We start from the raw sequence: 21320 nt of genomic DNA, 5'->3' as shown, positions 1-21320 counted from the left end.
AGTTATGGGAGTTTACATTACATTCACAAGAACGTGTTCTTGGTTCTTGCCTATGGTTCTTGCTTTGTGACTGCCTGCTTCACAATAAAATGTTCAGCCATATGTCGAATCGATATTATCTGCCTTACAATCACCGTAGGACACTGTCAGTCAATATCTGGTCAATATTTGCAATGCAACAAATTAATGCTGCGGAGTGCGGACTGTCTCTGTCAACAGATTGACAGGAGAGCATGGTGCAAAATTGGTAGATTTTTTCTGTAAGTGAAAGGATTTTTGTTTTGTCAAAGACGTGTGACAGTAAAATATGTGGTGCAGGGAAGATAACTTTAAAATAACTTCCAAGTTCATTTAACACCATTTCCTGTTCATCAGAGAAAGTAGGCGGGTTCGTTACTTCCTTTCTCCCGCGCGCGAAATCAGTTCGGTGCAGGAAGCCTGGAAAAGTGCTCGACTTTGGGAACCATCAATTGTCGCAATCTGAAAACATCTACATTGAAATGGCAGATCCGAAGGTGAATATCGTTTATTTACTCATTTGAGGATGTACAGAAATGACATATACAAACATTTGATAGTGTTTACGTTATCGGATGGCTTAAACGAAGTTCATTGTGGGCTCTGGTTGTTAGCTTTAAAAGCCGGTCGCTAGTTGATTTTAATTGTTCTACATGTTCAGTTATATACTAAGATTATTGTAAATTTGCCATATTTCAACATCAGTGTCTTGACTGCAACGAATTCGCAAATAAAGTGAGTGCACTGTCTAAAAGAAAGCATCAACGGGGAGATCCGTTTACCGCCCTATTGTAGGAGCATATCATGCTAACCTGCTAGTCGGCAGGAGTTAGCTGGGATAGCTAGTTAATCGTTACAATGAAGCATGAGAAGGAGACACTGTATCAGTTTACTATATTTAGCTAGGTTGATCATAATTTACAGAGATGGCAGTGTGTAACTCCTAAGATTTCATGTAGCATGACTTGCTTTAGGTCGACTCTAGGTAGACTGACAAATGTTTTTGCTTGACATGCAGTGGAGGCTACCTTTGGCTACTCCCAAATAGCCAGTTTTCTACAGACATGACTCAAGGAAGGAGGGAGAAAAGCAGATGTATAAATACACGAGTAATACAACCTGGTGGAGAAAATGTTTCAAAGAGTATCGCTTTTCAAGTTCAAGTTGCGTTTAATGCCAGCTGAGTTATCGTGGCTAACGTTACACCCAAATCATGTAGCGTAATGGCTAATGGTGGCTAACCAAAGCACTGAATGCTAACGTGGACTAGCTTGCTAGATACGCAGCAAGCGTTTTCACCGACCCCAGCCATTAGGTGGGCTAGTTGGGCATGTAGAATGGCTGGCAGCAGACATGCTTACTAAGTTTGTTTAACTTGCTTACCATTGCACCAGATAACATCGACTTACCTCTCAATTATATCTTCTACTGCCTGTATGTATTGATATTTCGTGACATGGGTGGGAGGATGACCGTTTACTTGCTTTCTAATTAGATACTTCGTGTGCATATACTAGCGGGGTGATTTGTCAGCACGCTTGGCTTTACTGCAGTTAGCTGTTAAGTTGCAAAGCATGCATGCATATCCCATTCCAAATATATAGATATATTTCAGCATCCACTATGCTTTATGTGATGTATTTGGCTTAGTTTAGAAATATTCGCCCTCACTTGTTAGCTTTATAGTGTTATGGTCGCACGACCAGTGGTTCATAAAATGAATTGATTTGTGAAGGTATTTTGGCTTATGATTGAAATAGTTGTCAGAAATAGTTTCTCATCCCCGTCAGTCACCCCGGGTGGGGCCTACAACTGGTTTATCAGAATTCACTTTATTTTTAAAACAAGTGCATACCTCAGCAGCCATGGAAACAAGTTTGGTTGTTGCAGCAAATCGCTAACAAAAGGGAGCCCCTAACGCTTGATCTCCCAAATCCCCCGTCTTTCAGCACGTTGTTCAGCAGTGGGTTAGTTCTTCCCCGTAGACACAGAGCATGTTGGCTGGAGCCTTTAGGGGTGCGAGTAGTTTAGAGTTTGTCTTGATGGGAACTTTTTTAACATTAAGCATTTGCCTTGTCTTCTGTAGCACTGGGCTGGATGTCCATGTGTACCAGCGTTTCTTAGAGTGTGGTGTCACTTTCTTCATTTTCATGATCTTGACAGGACACACCAGAGGAGCATGATGCCTCTACAGAGAATGCAGAAGACTCAAACCATGATCCCCATTTTGAGCCCATTGTGTCACTTCCAGTACAAGATGTGAAGACGCTTGAGGAGGATGAGGAAGAAATTTTTAAAATGTAAGTTGACATCACTGAACTTTACTGGAATAGTTGTCCACATTGCATCGCATCCTCCGACTAACTCGTAATCTTTTTGTCTTGTCCTTTTACTTTCATCAGGCGAGCAAAGCTCTACCGTTTTGCTAGTGAAAATGACCCACCAGAATGGAAGGAGCGTGGTACGGGTGACGTGAAACTTTTGCGACACAAAGATAAGGGTTCCGTCCGTCTACTGATGAGGAGAGACCGCACTCTGAAGATCTGTGCCAACCACAACAGTACGTGTGTCTAATCTCTTGGAGTAGGATGCTAACAATGAAACATTGTCTAAAATGTTGCTGTTTGTGTAAGCTCTTCTGGCTGAAGGCCATGTTCTCCTGTGTGTGATTCTTTTAAAATGAGTGCTTGAGTGTGCAGATGTCAGCTGAAACGAAACCTGACACTGGGAAATGATAGCCTTTCCTAAGACAGAGATTCACATCCTTGCAAAGTGTCAGCTCATCATGTTTAATTTACTGGGGTGTGGATTGAAGTGTGGTGCTTTTTTTGTAATTATTATTTGAAAAAGAAAGAAAAAAAACATTTGTTTCATATGCTGACTTTGTCATTTGTGCATTTGTAGTTATGCCTTTGATGGAGCTGAAACCCAATGCTGGCAGTGACAGGGCCTGGGTGTGGAACACACATGCTGACTTTGCAGATGAGGAGCCCAAACCAGAACTCCTGGCACTTAGATTCCTAAATGCAGAAAGTAAGTTTTCCTAACACTAGTAAACCATATGATGTGGTGACTCAGCATGGATCGCGAGTGTAAAGATGTAAACATCAGACATAACATTTCAAGTATATCTTTAGGGTGCGTGATCTCATAACGGGACATGCTCTGTATTACTGCTTTTCATGTTTGATTTCTTGTAAATGGACTCTACGCTTGTATTTACTGGTGAGCTTGAGTGTTGACATTGAAGGCCCTTGCTGCAGTCAAAACCTTAAATGGACATGTACAAATCAGAATTAGTATATTGTTTTGTGTTGTCTTTTGAGAGCACTCTTAATAACCCTCCACCCCTTTGCAGATGCCCAGAAGTTCAAGGCAAAGTTCGATGAGTGCAAAGAAGAAGTTAGACAATTCCTAGAAAAAGAAGAAAAATCTGGTAAGATGCTTTTCTTTTTTGTCATCGTGACCTGCAGACTCACTCTGTTCCTTGCTGCCCATTCCGGCATGGAACTTTTTCTGTCTGCTACATTAACATGCAGAATGTAACACGCTAGCTTGCTATTTCTGGGGCAAGTGCTAGTATGTGAGTTCCGCTACATCTGAAAAACATTCAGCTGTTTATACACGTCATGTGTATTTAAGTGCGTTTGACTAGGACTCTGTTATATCCTTGTTATAACACTATACAAAATCAAACCAGGTATTGACCATTATGGTCCAACAAGATGGCCCACTTCATTTGTTTATTTTTTTTTCCATTGCAGCTGGTGACAGCGATGGTGCAGATAAAGTGGCTGACAAACTGGAGGAACTCTCAGTAAAAGAGAACAAAGATGACGCCAAGACAACGGATGGGCAGAAAGAGGAGGTGAAGGCCGAGGATGAGAAGAAATGAGGTCCGGACGGCTTCACTCAGATCTTCAACTTGTCATTTCCCCCTTTTTTCTACAATAGACTCTGAAACTGAATTTGGACACTTGCTTTTTTGTTTGACTTTTGTTTTTGTTTTGTTTATTTTATTCGTTTGCCTTTTGAGATCACAAGACCTTGGTGCCACACTTCAACAAATGTGTCCATTCCTCAATCAAGATGTTAAGTGCTTATCTTGCCCTTCTCACCTGCCCTGTTTTCTTCATGGTGAAAATAAATTGGATTCGCTCTGGCCATCTGTAACTCAAAAGTATCGACAAGACATGCTGTGAAAGAGGCTTGTGGTATTGATTGATTCCCACATTGGGTAATTTTTACTTCTTTTTTTTTCCTTTCTTTCTTTTTTTATAAACATTCTAAAGTAACTGTGAGTGCTGTTAAGATCGGGTGTAAGTAGTCTGGATGGGTTTGAGGCATGACGAATGACCTTTTTCAAATGTGGACTTGGATATTGGATGCAAGATATTAAACAGATGAAAATCTAGCAGTCCCAAGAGGTTTTCTTGGGGGTTATTTTTTTTTTTTCCCCGCCTAGGGATGGAAGACTAGAACTACAATACAGTTTTGCTCTCAAATCACATTAGTGGAACATGGGCAGACAACACCCAAATGTTTTTGCTTTTCTATGAGAGGCAGATGTATTTAATAACGGTTCGTGTATATTTTGATGACTAATGCAAAATAATGCAAAGTCTCAAACTTGAACTTCAGTAGAAAGTGACAACTAGTAATGCTTTTTTGGGGCAGAGAGCACATAAACACAATTGTTGTCGGCACTTCAGATCTTAGATTGTTTTGGCATTCCAGTTGCATCTGTAAATAAGTGTACATGGATGAAAGACTTGCTTTTGATCTGTGCTTGTATGGATATGGTTCCTCAATTTTAAAATAACCAATGAAGATGTCCTGTCTCTTTCCATTCCATTTGGGGGAGGGGGAAATAAATGACACTATTTTGAAAATCATACTTCAGACCTTTTCAACTAAAACTGTCTAACTTTTGAGACAGTATTTTTTTTTTTTTTTCAGTCTTATTAAGCTGTAAACGAGCTCTAGTATTCTGCAGCTCTTACAGTTGAGGCTGGTCTTTTAGTAATTCCACAATTGTTTGTCTGATAATCCATACCTGTGATAACAAGGAACATTGTTTTCCATGGCTTTGAGGTTGGATTTATGCCTGTGTTAATAAGTGATATTTTATAAAGTGGGATATTAACGAAATTAGAGAATGTAGCATACTCTGACTTTAGACATGCCCTGATGGGGAACTTGATGCACAAGCACTTCCTTGGGACAGCTTCATGAAGCTATTCTATGTTCTAATATTCTAAGGTATAGGCATCTGAACTATGGGAGGAATGCATACCAATTTCCCTCAGGATGAATAAAGTACATATCCATCTAGAGGACTATATCATACCTCATTTTGAAAGGGGAAGACACCACTGCAAATATTAAATGTAAAACAGACACGTCGTACACGTCGTGCTCTTTGGCTATTTTAAGGCATTAATGAACATCTTAAATAATATTAATATAATAATAATATGTCATTAAATTCTCGTGCATATCTTGGCTTTCACCACTGAGTGACACCCCACCCCGGAACGTATTAGCTGTGACCATGTTTCTCATCGGAATGAGGGACACATGGAATCTAAACAGCCACGTAGAACCAAGGAGGAGAACGTATCCTAAGGTTGGTATTTAATTTTACGGTTACCCAGACATAAAAATATTCTGTCATACTTAGAAAATTGCCTGACTGGTGTCATAGTTCGGGTGCTATTTGATGCATATGTGCTGCCATAATATTTCAAGAGCGTATTTGTATTTTTTGTTAGATAGTTAGTATGCTAAGCTAGTTAGCTATAACTAGAGTTAGCTGCTCATGGACCCAACATCATTCGTACCAGCAGAGGCTAGGCGTTGAAAGGCAATCTCATATTTGGATTGTTGAGTGATCATAACATAGTGTCTGTCTGTACAAACAAATATTACACTGATTGATGTTCGTACCATTTCTATTAATCCCCGGGAGTAATTGGAAAATGCGATATTTAAGGTAGCTATGTAGTTAGTGTGGTAGGTAAGTTGACGGTAGCTTGCTAGCGTTGGCTGAACATCTTAGATTGTTACCTGATTGCGTGGTTTCACGATTAAGCCAAGATATTCACCTAATAAAGAAACTTTGAGGTATCCTTTTTTCAACGCCTACCCGGCAGCACTGTACAACCAGAAGATTGTAACGATAATGATAATAATCGGAGGGCTAATTATGTTAACAAAACACTGACAGGTCTCTTCCCCAAATTAGCTTATTTAGCATTGGGCTAAATTGCACACATTATGGTCAGCGTTCTATGTAATTTACCTTAAAACGTATGTACCGAAATATCATCTGGTTAGCAAGCTGAATGTACACTTGAAGGTTCTGAAGATTTTTGAAGAGAGTGGAGTTAGTTAACACTGTGTAGGCGTCTAAGACTAACGTTAGCTAATCTCAATCCACTTAACTGTTCTTAATGCAATGTTTATTTTTGTTGTTGAGCCTCCATTTTTACATTTCTGAGTGTTAGTTTAAGAAATTTCTTTCACATTAAGTAGCTCCAGGACACAACAGCACACAAAAACAAAGATTTGCGTCTTGTCTAAGTGCCATGAACTGTCATGTGTGACACGTGACCTGCTCTGCTGTCAAAGCAGTTCGCCCACACCATTAATGCAACATGAATTATAGATTAAACATAGATCAATATTTACTGATCATGAATTTCAGCCCTTGTAGTTGAATGCTGACCAATCTTTTTTGGAATGTTAAAGTCATTACACTGCCAACATTTGTTATGGTGTGAATCTTACCATATGTCTTAATTTCGTTTCTTTAGATAACTGATGAGTTCTTGCCAATGTTCCATTTTCATCAGGACTTTCTGCCACCAAAGCTTTTCTGAAAGGATGTTTGTGAAGAAGTGAATACGTTTACAGGCCTCATTTCCCTTCCATGGGCGCTACTGTGGCGTCACCTCACCCCAAAAAATGGAAAACGGCAAAGCGGAAATCTCCACCATGGAAAGCAGTCCCCATCAGCTGAGTTCCCTGCAACAATCCAAAGATAGTAGTTCTGATCCGGTTGGAAGTGTCATTGAATCAAATTCAAAAACAGTGGAGGACGCATCTAATGGTAAGCCTTTCTAGAGAGAAAGTAAGCTTAGTACATGTGTCTCTGGCAGAACTGTTCTAAAAATCTGTCAAGCTAAGCCATTAAAGGCCTATTGTCTTCAGTGACCTCAGATAGCCTTGTCCATTATATCGGAAACTTCCTGCTGTAGTATTTCAGATACAGATGTGTTTAGACTCTTTTAGTATTTCTTTAGTTGCAGGTCTAACAATTATTTCTTGCACTTTGGAGCTTTGACATTTAAAGCATTGCTATAAATTTAGCATTGTCAGGCATAATGTAATTTCCGCTTCCTATTATGCTGGTTTATCCTGTCACTTGTTAGGGCAGTTCTACTTGTTCCCCAAGAAACAAAAGGATGGTGTTCCAGTTGAGCTCCTGACTTTGCATATGCTTGCAGCCTATTGTGTCACAGCTTTGATGTAGGAGACGGTCCTTACAGATGCACCCATTCCTCTCCCCCTGCAGGTCCTGTGAAGGCAGACAAGGTGCCAAATGGAGAAGGACTGGTGGAGGGCCCGGGAGCTGGAGGGGACCGGCAGCCAAACGGCCCCCTGCTTCCACCACCCCCTCCCCAGACCAAAGAGCCATCTCCAGGTGTGCCTAGTTTCCCTGACAGCCTAGAGAAGTCTCAGGGAGCTATTGCTGAGGGCTCTGTGAACAAGGGTGACGCATTGCAGTCGCTCAAACTAAGTATACCTATGCAGGAGACGGAATTGTGTAAGCATACGGTGACATCCACTGAGTCCCCACCCACCCATGTGCTACCCCCCTTCTCCCCAGCCTGCATTTGATTAATAATCCCCATAATAATAATAATGACAACAGCAATATCCTTTTGCCTTTTTTTAACCCTGATTTGGCTCGGATTTATGCTTCTGAGGCTGATATAACCCACCCCTTGGTTTTTGGTGCCCCTGCTTGTGTGCTCTCACCCCTTTGGAAATTAATTGGGAACCTGCTGTAGTTTGTGACCTTTTCTCTGTTGTGCTTCCTACGTCGTTAGTATTAGTTGGTTGTGGGTGCTTGTGTGGTTCATTGTTTGACAAATTGTTTGTGTTGTTGTTGTTGTTGTTGTGGTTGTGGTGGTTGTTGTTGTTGTTTGTGTTTTGGGAAAATGGGGATTGAAGTTGGTAGGGTTTTGAGCATTTGTGGTACAAGACTACAGTTTGATTTCATTGTTTCAGGGATAAGTAAGAGAGAGATGAAGTGTAAATTGAACATATGTAACATGATAAATTTGCTGCTGTGAGCTATATGTACAGTATTGTGCAATATTCAATCCTGTGTCCAAGTGGATGCTCCACGGGGAACAATGTCTGTTGGACCCCTCTGGACTTTGTAATCTGTCACCAAAGTTTCACCATAGTCCAGCTGTATTAACAAAATGAAGGAACTTCCGAAGAGTTGGCCATCCCTCTCTGCCAGTTGTTCTGGGCCTGTGCAGCACACTGACTGATGGAGGTTTTCTCCAATAATATCTAAACCTTCTGGAAGTCATAGATTATGACGTAGCTTGCAGAACCTTTAGTAAATTGGTCAAACGCCAGCAAATGTGGACCATCCAAATGGTGTTTATGACAAAAGTGCAGTGACCAGTCTGTGATGTCATTTCCACCGGCATGTTGAAGCTTAGAATAGCTATCCTGGTTCAACATTAAAGAGACACTTGAGTTGTTTTATACCATCTTGCCTTTTATCTTGTGACGCACAATAAAAGTGCGTGCCCGAACACACAGACTGTGGAGGTCGTATTTGTCACTAACCTTAAGCTCAAAGAACTTTTGAGTTTGTGTTTCCACCATAATTTGGCACTTGACTAACAGGGGACTGAGAGAATGGCTGTGACATAATTATGACTCATCATCGTTGGCAGCAGGGTTTGATTGCATGTGGGCATAATTGCCAATAGACAAATCACCACCTCATACAAGCACAGCTTTTTGTGGCTACAGCAACATCTATGTGTTTGAACAAAACCACCAAACCACCAAAGAGAATGTGTCACTGAAAAAGCACACAAGTGCTGCTTGTATGACTGTGGCCTGAAGCCATAATGAAGCATTTTCTTGTCCTCTTCTGGGCAATCCGCAGTCTTGTATGTTTTAAGGCTCTCAGAAGATAATGCGTACCTAAAAGCTAATCATAGCTTCCTAGAGGGGGAACATAGCCACCTCAGTAAAGCGCAGAGGCCTGAAACATGCCATGCTTGGATCTCAGTACTGGAAAATGCTTTTGCGATCAAAGTTGATTCTGAGCTGTAGGTGCGACCCTTTTGTGTTCAAACTGTTTTCCCTCCTGTAGCTTCCCTAGAGCCATCCCTTGAGATGGAGAACGAGGAGAAGATCAGGCGAGAGGCTCGGCGACGTCTGGAGGAACAGCTCAAACAGTACCGGGTACAGAGGCAGAAGGAGAGGGTGAGTTTGCCATGGAGGAGTAGTAATCCACTCAATTGATTTGTTAGTTCTCAGTCCAAAGTCTTTGGCCATGTTTTTGAATGCTTTCAGACCCATAGTCTTACTGAGTCTTAGTATTGATGGCCAGAGAAGTCATGCAAGTCATTTAGGTGTTTTGTAAGTGGGATTTAACCTGTTGCAGGGTTTTGATGTGTGACGCTGTCTCTTTAATTCCCAGTCACATCGCTCTACTCCAAGAAGTCGCCCGATGAGCACTCTGGACCCTGAGCTGATGCTTCACCCTGAGGGTCTACCAAGGGCTAGCACGGTCTCCATGACGAAGGAGTACTCCTTCCTGAGGACGAGCGTCCCGCGGGGGCCCAAAGTGGGCAGCCTGGGCTACCCGCCGGCCAAGGAGCGCAAGTCCAAGTCCTCCCGCACCAAGATCCACTCCCTGGCCGACTACAAGACCCCCGAGGCGGAGGGAGGCGGCGGTGGCAGCGGTGCGGAGGTGACCTCTGGAGGAGGCGGCGGGGGTGGCGGCGGCGTTGGCGTCGACTCCTCCTTCAGCTCGGCGCACTCCGTCACCTCCGTCTCCACACTTTCGGAGGTCAGCGCCTCCCCGGAGGCGGCGGAGCGGCGGCTGGAGTCGCCCACGGTGGCCCTCCGCGACAACGCGTCGGAGGCGGACGCCGGGAGCGAGTCGGGCGCCAGGCACGACGGCAACGACAGCGACAGCTCGTCCTACAGCAGCGTGTCCACCACGGGCACCTTCGCCACGCTGGCGGCGGCGGTGGGGCGCCAGAGGGCGCCGTACACGGTGGAGGGCCAGGAGATCGCCGCCGAGGCCGTGGGCCAGTTCCCCTCCCTGCACGACGTGCTGCAAGCGGCCACCGAGGAGCAGCAGCTGGCCGACTTGGAGCAGGACGGCAGCATCGAGCCCCGCAGCAGAAGAGACAGCTTCTCCAGCAGGTATGTGGGCCCCATAGCAAAGGCTTCTGGAGATGAGACTGATGCTATCAGGCACTCGGTGCGGTGATAAAAAAAATGGAGGCCAGAGTGAATTGGCTGCTTTTGTTATGTCTAGACGTATAAAACTACGACGCTTTTACTGTCGGACAACCAACTGAATGAGACTCTGGTGTTCTTATCAAGTACTCCACATCACAGTGTTTTGAGTTGCGTTTGAGGTTATGCGAGGTCGTTGTGATTGTGAAGGATTGTGTTCAAGAATTCTGTTCTGATGAAATATGTTTGGGCTTTGATGTGTGTGTGTGTTTGTGTTTGTTAACGGTTAAACTTTGAAACAGACTGTGAATGCTAAGACCGCTGTGTTTATGTAGTGTGTCCTTAGGTAGCTCAGTGATGGGAACACACGATGAAGTGCTCCAAGTCCTGAAAGAAAAAATGCGACTAGAAGGGCAACTCGAGTCACTGTCATCCGAGGCCAATCAGGTACAGTCATTCTTGGTGTGGAATCTGAACTCAGAACAGTGACTACTAATGGCTTACCACTGAGCCTGTCTCAGCTCTGTAATCACTCTGCCATTGTTGTGGTTTTTACAGTCCATCTGTCTGTTCATATGTCAGTCCTTTCCTAGGTTCAATTATGTGCATCTTTTGGGGGGGGAGCCAATTTTAATTGTCTCTCCACTTCTTATCAGTAGTCTGGAGATGTCTACATTCACCTCCAAAAACTCTGATGTCATGTCCTGCCACACAGCATGTTATAAAGATATTACTTTTAAATTAAAATGTGTGAATACCCAATCCCGTTCAGGTTCAAAAGTGTAATGTGAAGCCATAGCCTGAGGTGGCCTGCTAAATAAAGGCACATGCTCCTGTGGGGTTTCAGACCTCCCAGAGGATTATAATGCAGCTTAAGCTGCCTGTGACTTTGAACGTGAATGTGGTGAAGAACCATCCCAGAGAGCCCTTCAGGCTGTGGCATTAAACCATTTATGATGGGCTTGCAAACACTTAGCAGCTAAAGCATATGGTGCCCACACACTTCACACCCTTGGTCTCTAAGGCCTATGTGCTCAAGAATATTGATTACTCACTATATTCACTTTTTTGTGGTCATCTTAGCCTTTTTGTCAAGGTTACACGACTGCTTTGTATCCCAGTTACTGCAAATACAAAGTGCTTTTGCTCTATGCACTTGAGAGCTTCAAAAAGAAACCGAAGTAACCAAAGCCTTATCTCATCTGCTAGTTTAATTGTGTTTTCCACTTTGGCTACATACAAAATGCTACAACCACATCGCAGAGCCTCTGACAATCGGAGAAATTTCCTTTTCCAGGCGCTGAAAGAAAAGACCGAGCTCCAGGCCCAGTTGGCCACGGTCAACGCGCAGCTGCAGGCTCAAGTGGAGCAGACCCAGGCCGGCCAGGAGAAGCAGCGCTCCCTGTCCACGGAGGTGACCTCGCTCCGCCAGAACAGCGCCCAGCTGGAGCGCGCCATGGTGGAGCTGCAGGGCAACCTGGAGAGCAAGAACGCCAGCCTGGCGTCGCTGGGCACCGACCTACAGGTGGCCGAGGAGCAGTACCAGAGGCTCATGGGCAAAGTGGAGGAGATGCAGCAGGCACTACTTACCAAGGACAACACTGGTGAGGGCATTGCTGAATTCAATGAATTTAGTGAAGTCAAGATTGCACAGGCATAGGAAGTTTGGCTGTACTGAGAGCATTTTAGAATGAGAGTAGCTGTCAACATGGACACCAGCATTGAATTGTGAATCTGAACGCTGAAGAACTGGTCAGTGTGTGTGTGTGTGTGTGTGTGTGTGTGTGAGCCAGTGCAGCTTGATGTGTTTCTGCAGTGCTCTCAACGCTAACCCCCCCAGTGCTCTGCTTGTAGTGGAAGACCTGCGCCAGCAGATGGGTGGTGTCCAGAGCCAGCTCCAGCAGGTCCAGCTGGAGCGCAGCGCACTGCAGAGCAAGCTCAAGACCTCGCAGGCCGAGATCGACTCCCTGCAGCAGCTCCGCCAGTGGTACCACCAGCAGCTGGCCATAGCCCAGGAGGCCCGGGTCCGCCTGCAGGGCGAGATGGCCAACATGCAGGTCAGCATTTTCAGGAAGTCCACAAAGGCAGTGCCCAAAACCTTCATGATGAGATGACCATCCAATCTGACTAGCCAATGACTATGTCCATGCAACTAATAATAGATCTGTGCTTTGTTTGCAGGCTGGACAAATGACCCAGATTGGCGTGCTGGAGAACCTAAAGATAGAGAACGTGACACTTTCTCACCAGCTTCAGGAGACCAAGCACCGGTCAATCAAGGAGAAGGAACGCATTGCTGTCCAGCTCCAAAGTATTGAGGTGTGACCATCATGTCATTATATCTGAATGAAAAGCTCTTTGGAAGCTCTAGCAGCATTGATAAACATTAAAGCTCCACTTGAGGCAGATTCTTGATCAACATGTGTGATTAAGGAGGTTGAACCATATTGTTGTGTTTTGATCTGGTTTCTTCTCTACCCCAGGTGGACATGATGTCTCAAGAGGCTGCCATTCAGCAGATCCAGGATGCCAAGAGCATGGTGGAGGAGGATCTCCAGCACAAGCTGGATGAGTTTGAATCAGAGCGAGACCATCTGCTCAAATTAGCAAACACTGCGACTGCTCTGGAAAGGGAACTAGAGCAGGTAAATAGACCCTTTTTCAACATTCCTAAGAATCCCTATAATCACTTACTTCTTATGTTATTTTGTGGAGATGGTAGCACTGTCATCTCAAGGGATGCGTATTTTGTCAACAGTATCAGATGCACAAAGTGGGCTTAGTCAGGCAGAAGTTATTTTATATAAGATACATGGATTTCTCAGAATTTAATACTGGTTGCATATGATTGATTTATTCAGTTTCACTCCATCAAGAGGTCTCACTCCTGTCTGTACTTACCCTCCTGCTTCCTACATCGCTGCCGACCTTGGGCCCATAATAGCATGTCATTGAGGTTTATTTTGGTCCGCAGGTGAAACTGACCTTGACCCAGAAGGACTCGCAGCTGGAAACCCTTCAGCAGGAGCATCTGGAGCTGATGAGGCAGCTGACCGACACCCAGGAGAGCCTCCACACCAAAGAGCAGTCCCTCAACCAGCTGGAGGCCCGCTACCTGGAGCTGGAGGCCCAGCTGGCCGAGCTGCAGACGGACGCCACCGCCAAGGAGGACACCATCCAGTTCCTGCAGAACGAGAAGATCGTGCTGGAGGTGGCCCTCCAGGCCGCGCGGGCGGACAAGAGCCAGATCGATGAGGGGGCCGAGAAGCTCGGGGAGGACGTGCTGGTGGCGGCCGACATGCTGGACCAGCTTAAGCAGGAGGTCCAGGTGAAAACCTCACAGGTGAGACAGTCCAGGATTGATGGGGTGCCTATATACTGCGCAATTGTCTTGGTAGGTGACTGAAAATTAATAAGAACTTCTGTTTTGTCATCTGCTTCTTCAAGATCGAGACATTACAACAGGAAAACAGCACCTTAAAGAAACAAGCCCAGAAACTCAAAGAACAGTTTTCACAACAAAAGGTCGGCTTGCTTTCCCACATCTTAATCCGAATTTTCTGATGCCTCTCAAAATGACTCCCTTAACTCGCCACTCACCCACCCTGGTCACTCCTTAAACCCTGCAGGTAATGGTCGAGGCCTACCGCCGCGACGCCAGCTCCAAAGAACAGCTGATCAGCGAGCTGAAGAGTACGAAGAAGCGCCTCGCTGCCGAGGTGAAGGACCTCAAGCAGGAGCTGCTGGAGGCCCAGGGGGAGAAGCAGAGCGCCGTGCAGGAGCAGGCTCGCCTGCAGACGGAGATGGAGCGCGTCCAGAAGCAAATGGCCAGCCTGGAAGCCCATCTCCAGTCTGTCCAGGCTGAGAGAGACCAGCTTGACTCGCATATACAGGTGCCACTGATTCAAGCGCTCTGTCTCTCCCTGTCTCTCTCTCTGTCTCGGTCTCTCTCTCGGTCTCTCTCTCTCTCACTCTGTGTGTGTCTCTCTCTGTCTCTGTCCCTGTGTCTCTCTCTCTCTCTCTCTCTCTCTCTCTCTCTTTTTCTCTCTCTCCCTCTCTCTTTTCTCTTCTTTGTCCCAAAACTGTTCTGTTGTTGGCTTTATTTGCTGCTGTGAAAATGATCTCCTGGGGTGCAAACACTCCAAACACTCCTCAGGGGGTTTGTTTTGTTTTCCCAGAAGGCTCTTTGAAGCCAAGATGTTTTAACATGTGAGTGGCTCTTCATTCTCCCTCCAGAATCTGCAGTTTGATCAGAGTCAGTTAGCTGCTGTGACGGAGGAGAGGGAGGAGCTGAGGAAGCGGGTGGAGCATATGGAAGCAGAAGCCAAAAAGTGAGTCATGGCACCAAATTCGCGAGACTCTATAGTAGTTGTCCAAAATGTTGCGTAATACTTAAGTTTCCAACTTTTTTTTGTACACTGTTATTGACAGCAAATGTCTGACATGGACGGTGGCATGTGTATGTTTTACGTAATGGTCCCTGTCGCCGTTTTCAGGGCCATCTCGGAGCAAAAAGTGAAAATGAAGCGGCTGGGGACTGATTTGACCAGCGCGCAGAAGGAAGTGAAGGCCAAGCACAAGGCCTACGAGAACGCCGTGGGCATCCTCAGCCGCAGGCTCCAGGAGGCGCTGGGGGAGAAGGAGACGGCCGAGGCCGAGGTGGTCAAACTCAAAGCTCAGCTCACAGAAGGAGGCAACAACCAGGCGCTGCAGGTACAGTCGGCAGTTTGACATTATTTTTTCAAAATATATGTAAAAAAGATATGTTTTCGAATTGCAACATGATGTTACATGGACAGTTATGGTGTACAAGAAAAGAAGTGTGAATAATGCATGCGTAAAATGATGTTCCACTCTTCCAGGACAAGGTGGAGAGTTTGAAAGCCGAGCTGAAGGCAGTCGCTCACAGCAAAGCCATGCTGGAGAAGGAGCTGCAGGAGGTGATCTCTCTCACCAGCACGGAGCTGGAGGAGTACCAGGAGAAGGTCATGGAGCTGGAGGACGAGGTGGGAAGAGGGATGATGCTAGGGTCACATGTTTTCTCTAACTCGTGTAGGTTTCCTGGGAAGTTAAATGTTTGTACATTATGTCTTTTCAGCTTCAGGAAGCTCGGTGCTTCAAGAAGCGAATCCGGCGGCTGGAGGACGCCAACAAGAAGCTGGCGCTCGAGATGGAGCATGAAAAAGGGAAGTTGGCAGGACTGGGCAAGTCCCATAATGCTTTGAAGGAGCACGCCAACATCTTGGAGACGGCGCTGGCCAAGCGGGAAGCAGACCTGGTCCAGCTCAATCTTCAGGTGTGTGTCTGTGTGTGTGTGTGTGTGTGTGTGTGTGTGTGTGTGTGTGTGTGTGTGTGTGTGTGTGTGTGTGTTAGAACATTTGTATAAAGATTGCTTGATCCAATCTTGTGTTGAACTTTTCTTCAACACATCCATTTCACCTCTGGTAAATAGAAGTTAATGCATCAGCGTGGTTGAACTTGCTTTCAGGTTCAAGCTGTCCTCAAGCGGAAGGAGGAGGAGGACGAACAGATGCGGCAGCTGGTCCAAACTCTACAGACGGCACTCGAGAAGGAGAAGATCAAAGTGAAAACTTTAACAGAGCAGGTGAGCAACTGCTACTGGCTGGGCCCCTCCCAGAGACCCCTTGACCCTCACTTGACCCGTGCTGTGCGTTATCTCTTGTGTCTCACCTTGGCACCACATTAGCCGGTCACAGCATTCATGTAGTTTACATTCTACTGCAGTTGTTTACAGGGTCTTGTTTGTTTGTATGTATTATGACTAATTATTTTCCCTCTATTATTGTGTTAAATGCTCCAAATGCAAAACACTTTGAGCTACATTCTGTGTGAAAGATGCCATTCACATAAAGGTTATGGTGCTAAAAACTATTTTATCTATATTTAGCTAACTATCTGTTTTGTGTAACAACGTTTCTCTGAGTCTCAAATAAGTCTGAAGAACTTCTGAAGTTTAGGCTAGCATCAGATGGAAAAAAACACTCGGTAAGACTCATCTGCATCTCTTTGTGAAGAAACCGTCAGTACTCATTGCAACCATTGCTTGTTTCACAGGTGGCTGAGGCCAAGATGGAGGCTGCCCACAACCGAAGGCACTACAGGGCTGCCATGCTGGAGCTGGCCGAGATCAAAAAGGACCTGCAGGCCAAAGAAGAGCTGATCAAAGCCTTACAGACAGAGGCCCATAAGCTCAGGTCAGTTGGGATCCATTTCTGTCAGTGCAAAAGCAGCTGATCAAGACTTCCACTTGTACTTCCAGAAAAGAGTCTCTCTGCCTCAGGCTGTGATTTTTTTTGTGAACCCCTCCATTGTGATTTTTTTCCCCCATTCAAAATTGAGTTTTGTTGAAATGCCTTCATGAAGACGGACTGTTCCACTGACATCAGTATTCATCCACTCATCCCTCAACCCTCCTTTTTACCTCCCCTCCTTCCCTCCCTATGCTGCCCGATGCAGGACTCACGATGAGAAGCACGGTCAGGAGGTGTCCCGCTTCCAGGAGGACCTGGCCGAGGCCAACACCCAGCTCCAGATCCTGCAGCAGCAGCTGGACGAGCAGCTCAGCAAACAGCCTCTCACCAACCAGGAGGTGCGTTCCGCCTGGCCATCAGCCCGGCACTGTTTGCTTATGGATGTGTTTCAGCCTCATTTATATCCTGCCAGACAGCTCCGTCTAATGTGGCGGCTAGTCATGTGTCTCTGAGGGGATATGCTGTTTTGTCTGTATTTACGCTGCCTAGTTACCAAACAAGTGCCTACAAAGTGTTCAAAATCAGGCACCAAAAAACACCCAGTGCAATACTCAATCTTCGCTCCTTCATTCTTAATTTGAATTATTCATGTGCTTGTATGGCTTAATTGCCCTGGGAGGTCTCTTGATGGTATTGTATTAGCTATTCCTCCAAGGCGCGTGAAACTCTACATTATGAAAGATGACCTCATTAGTGTGTGTGTGTGTGTGTGTGTGTGTGTGTGGTTCTCAGGTGGAGGATCTGAAGTGGGAGGTTGAGCAGAGGCAGCGGGAGATCGAGACCCAGAAGCAGCAGGTAGAAATGTCGGAGCAGTGCAACCAGAGGGAGATGGACAGCCTCCAGGACACGCTGCAGGTAGGACTGCTGCCCAGGAGCACGCTGGACACACTGGCCTAGGAGTTAGTGCCGCTTATGGGATGGGCTACATGATTTATATACGTAAATGCAAAAACTGGCCTTCCCTCATAACGTTTTAAGATCTTACTAGTCTCAATGGTCATCGTTCTGAACGTACCGTATAGTTGTGTATATTACACCTAGGCCTTCCCTTTTAATCTTGCTTGTCTCAATTTCCAGCTGTTGAACTTACCATATAGTTGTGTATGTATATTACACCTGGAAAACATTTGTGTGTGTGTGTGTGTGCAGAGGATTAAGGTGGAGCTGGAGATGGTGCAGGAGGAGCTGACTAGCACCCGAAAGGACAAGTTCATGCTGCAGGCCAAAGTGGGCGAGCTGCGGAACAGCATGAAGACGGTTCTGCAGCAGAACCAGCAGTTCAAGCAGGACCTCAAGCAGACGCGCATGAGAAAGGTCAGCCAGCACCCGTGTGTCAGCGGCCGTGAATAAAGCGGGAGTCAGCCTCTCTCAGTGGAGGGGGGGAAAAACAAACACTAGCATTGTGTGTGAGAGCAGTGGACTCATGCCTGCGTTATCTCATGTGGAAGTTATTCAGAGGAGGTATTGATGTTTGGCGAGCGTGAATGAGCGAGTGAATGTTTAAGCAGAAAGTCATGCCGCATCGCGTTGCTTATTATCGCTGCTCTTGAGTCGAGTCGAGTCTAGTCGACCACTGACCCTCTGTTGTGAAATGACGTTTGCAGCAACGGATGGAGCTGAAGGCGGATTCCAACCCCGTGACCCCTGTGAAGATCCCCGACTGCCCTGTGCCGGCCTCGCTGCTGGACGAGCTGCTGAAACCCTCGGCCTCCATCAGCAGGGAGCCCCTCAACAACCTGCACAACTGCTTGCGCCAGCTCAAGTGAGTGTAACAGAGCCACGCTGTGCAGGAGTGAGGTTCCTGCACGCCGCTGCTCTCACATGCTTGCATTAGAGGCTGGACTAATGGTCAGGGTTGCTCAGCTTTCCAGTCTGGTTGGCTTCCTCTCAGAGGGGTTCCCTTTTGAGGGGGGGGGGAAATATGCCTCTAGGTTGAACATTTAATGAACCTTACAGAGCAGCAGAGCTGTGGTAAGGCTATGAGACAGTCTGCTTTAATTCTTGAAAAACGATCAGCATAGTTTTATTTTTAAAATGAGGCTGCCTTTTGTGTTATTAGTTTCACATGACTGTCAAATTTACCCAGCTATTTAAAATACAGTGGGGTGCAGTAGGTGAAATGCAAGCGATTACTGCACTGAGGTGTCCCGATATATGGAAATAATGGACGAGGAGGAGGTAAAGAAGTTTTCCTTTGCCAAGTCCATTAATTCCGTATATCAGGACACCTCAAAGGATGCATCTTATCCCACGGTTACCACACAAGTACAAAGGCAATAGTCAAGCGTTTATAGCACACAAAGGAAACAGTTCAGTTCAGTTTAAAAAGAAGCCGACTTCAAGTTCAAAGTTCAGTTCATAGCACTACTTTACTGACCGTAATAACATGGGTAGCTTATTTACAGTTGATTCCATTGTTGCGACTGCTGCTTCCTTGTTGTCAACTGTTGTTTACTATGGTTGTTATACCTTTCAAAAGAACATTCATATGGTACGATGATTCGGTATCCTGATGTACAGAATTAATTACCAGGCAGCCAATTGGAGAATTATTTCCAGGGATAACTAGCATTGTAACACTACTGAGCTAATCTTGTTCCATAGGAATGGTCTATGTGTTGTTAATGACGATGCATCTTGTTCATAGGGAAGAGATGGACAGCCTTCAGAAGCAGATGGAGGAGCACACGGTCACTGTACACGAGTCCATGACGTCATTGGCAAGCACCGAAGAGGAGCTCTCTAGGTTGGGTGTCTATGACAACGGACCTGTCACTGTCATCGAGGAGGAGGAGGGGGTTTGCGACACAGAGCAGAAGGCCTCACTATCGTAATATGCAAGAGATCTGCAAAAGACACTGTGCGAAAGCTTTCGGTTTTATCTACTTAGGCACTTTTTAAAAGCGGGAAAAATCCCCCCCTCCCCCATGTTTGTTTTGTATTTTAATTTCCTGTCAACTGCCAACATTTGGCAGTGTCCCATCATTACTGACACTTCTTGGGACAAGTCCCATTTTTATACCCCAGCTTTACTTTGTCAGGAAATCTGTTTGATTGGTATCTTTTTTGTCATTATTTATTTATGATTTTGCTAAACATTATCAGATTATATTAAGTGAGCAGAGTATGTGTGTATTCTGAAATTGTCTATAGCTTATTAGTTATTTAAATCACTTTTTGTTTGGTCAGAGTATGATTCTGGCCATCATGATGAAAGATTTGAGAGAGGGGGGGGGGGGGATACATGCAGGAGTTTGATGGTGTTATTAACTGATGCTGTGGGCTCCGGGCCTTGCGGCAGATGAACTGTTCTTCCATTCCTCTGTGCCTGTGAATGAGCATGCCCACTCATTCCGTTTCCTGCTCAGCCGAAATCCGTGTGCCTGCCGGTCTTCAACTGCAATGGTCACAGCCTCTGCCATAACTAAGTCTTTTGTGCTACAGTTTGTGCAGATTCACTTTTTTTGTCATAGCTCTGAACCTTCCTGTTTGTTTGTTTGTTTGTTTGTTTGTTTGTTTGAAGGTCAACAGGGTGCAGCTCTTTGACCACTTACACTAGTAAACAGTTTATCACACTCTCAAAAGAATCACACTGTTTTGGATACTCAAGTGGGTAAAGGTGTATTGTTTGGCTTAGACTGTAATGGGGGACATGTTCTCAAAGTTGGTAAGAACGTTTCTGTTTAAATGAATATAATTAATGTTTCTATTGAAAGGGTGTTTTGGGAGATGTATTATATGATTATGTTAAAATGACTGCTGTCAGGATCTAATCTAATGGATGTGGATGTAAAAATATGAGACATTTACTGATGTTGCACAATTAGAAAACAAGCTTAACTGACTTTCAGGGAGAGAAAGTTGTAATATATGTTATGCTTAATGTTACTACTTATTTCTGAGTGATTTTTTACTCAGATATATTTTTTTGTTCTTCGTCTGTTGTTACCATGGTTATATTTAAGAAATTTTTTCACATGTTAGAGTTGTTAGGCTGTTCAGTTTCTGTTCAATTTACTGTTATCAGCTTTATTGGAAGCATTTTCCTTTATCAGGCAAGTACAGGCACCATTTTCATATCTGCTGTTTGCAACATCCAAAAGTTATTTACCTGTGTGATTAAATGTAATTTGAATGTCTAGTTGGCATCAAATTTACAGTCCTAACATGTCCTAAAAATGTCCTAACATCATATGTATCGGTATTTTAAACATTTGCATAATATCAAGATGCAAGACTCTGGGGATTGTAATCCCAAGTAATTAGAACGCTTTCAAAAAATATAATTACGGTGCAACGCATAAGACAAAGGGAATAATGCACATCACATGTAATTAAGCAGGGGGGAGTTGATTCACTTGGCAGTGATTTCTTTTCAAACTTTAAAGAACTTCTTTGTACAAAAGAAATGTTTGTGTCCCAATTCTGCAAAAAAAAATACATTTCTATGAGTAAAGACTGGGAAAACTGTATGTTTTGGTTTAATTTTGACTGCTCTAGACAACATAAACTAGG

The 21320-nt window shown here is 44.9% G+C and overlaps 2 protein-coding genes and 1 non-coding gene across 5 annotated transcripts; all 3 read left to right on the top strand.

The window, feature by feature from the left end:
• Nucleotides 1-359: 359 nt before the first annotated feature.
• ranbp1 (RAN binding protein 1) lies at nucleotides 360-4432 on the top strand. Its single transcript, XM_062543079.1, has 6 exons — nucleotides 360-515; nucleotides 2182-2318; nucleotides 2421-2578; nucleotides 2923-3051; nucleotides 3377-3454; nucleotides 3783-4432. Exons 1-6 carry the CDS (start codon nucleotides 501-503, stop codon nucleotides 3911-3913), a joined length of 648 nt encoding a protein of 215 aa, XP_062399063.1. The 5' UTR covers nucleotides 360-500; the 3' UTR covers nucleotides 3914-4432.
• On the top strand, nucleotides 3488-3595 carry LOC134089769 (small nucleolar RNA SNORA77). The gene has a single exon (XR_009940127.1). It is a non-coding gene; the product is annotated as a small nucleolar RNA SNORA77 (small nucleolar RNA).
• A 1139-nt stretch (nucleotides 4433-5571) lies between the features above and the next one.
• golga3 (golgin A3) lies at nucleotides 5572-21277 on the top strand. 3 transcript variants are annotated; one of them, XM_062543077.1, is made up of 24 exons: nucleotides 5572-5647; nucleotides 6837-7132; nucleotides 7598-7726; nucleotides 9434-9546; nucleotides 9764-10497; nucleotides 10869-10980; nucleotides 11831-12137; nucleotides 12388-12590; nucleotides 12715-12852; nucleotides 13017-13178; nucleotides 13508-13876; nucleotides 13981-14058; nucleotides 14163-14426; nucleotides 14770-14864; nucleotides 15030-15246; nucleotides 15396-15539; nucleotides 15632-15829; nucleotides 16022-16138; nucleotides 16609-16748; nucleotides 17011-17143; nucleotides 17538-17660; nucleotides 17955-18119; nucleotides 18410-18567; nucleotides 19453-21277. In XM_062543077.1, exons 2-24 carry the CDS (start codon nucleotides 6988-6990, stop codon nucleotides 19637-19639), a joined length of 4431 nt encoding a protein of 1476 aa, XP_062399061.1. In that variant the 5' UTR covers nucleotides 5572-5647; nucleotides 6837-6987; the 3' UTR covers nucleotides 19640-21277. The 3 variants fall into 3 exon arrangements, with proteins under 3 accessions (XP_062399061.1, XP_062399058.1, XP_062399060.1); XM_062543074.1 differs by having other exon boundaries at nucleotides 7598-7849; XM_062543076.1 differs by having other exon boundaries at nucleotides 5598-5647; nucleotides 6876-7132; nucleotides 7598-7849.
• The last annotated feature ends 43 nt before the right edge of the window (nucleotides 21278-21320 follow it).

This window comes from Sardina pilchardus, chromosome 8 (genome assembly GCF_963854185.1).
Source record: "Sardina pilchardus chromosome 8, fSarPil1.1, whole genome shotgun sequence".
In the NCBI taxonomy this organism is placed as follows: domain Eukaryota; kingdom Metazoa; phylum Chordata; class Actinopteri; order Clupeiformes; family Clupeidae; genus Sardina; species Sardina pilchardus.
The sequence above is the reverse complement of the archived record's forward strand: the minus strand, read 5'-3'. Positions and strand labels throughout refer to the sequence as shown.

What these genes read in the sequence shown, in the direction of transcription:
- ranbp1 (XM_062543079.1), top strand. An exon ending in GATCTGTGCCAACCACAACA is followed by an intron (nt 2,579 to 2,922) that starts GTACGTGTGTCT and finishes GTGCATTTGTAG; the next exon opens with TTATGCCTTTGATGGAGCTG. An exon ending in AGAAAAAGAAGAAAAATCTG is followed by an intron (nt 3,455 to 3,782) that starts GTAAGATGCTTT and finishes TTTCCATTGCAG; the next exon opens with CTGGTGACAGCGATGGTGCA.
- golga3 (XM_062543074.1), top strand. Translation starts at nt 6,988, where the DNA reads ATGGAAAACGGCAAAGCGGAAATCTCCACCATGGAAAGCAGTCCCCAT. An exon ending in ACAGAGGCCCATAAGCTCAG is followed by an intron (nt 16,749 to 17,010) that starts GTCAGTTGGGAT and finishes TGCCCGATGCAG; the next exon opens with GACTCACGATGAGAAGCACG. An exon ending in GCCTCCAGGACACGCTGCAG is followed by an intron (nt 17,661 to 17,954) that starts GTAGGACTGCTG and finishes GTGTGTGTGCAG; the next exon opens with AGGATTAAGGTGGAGCTGGA.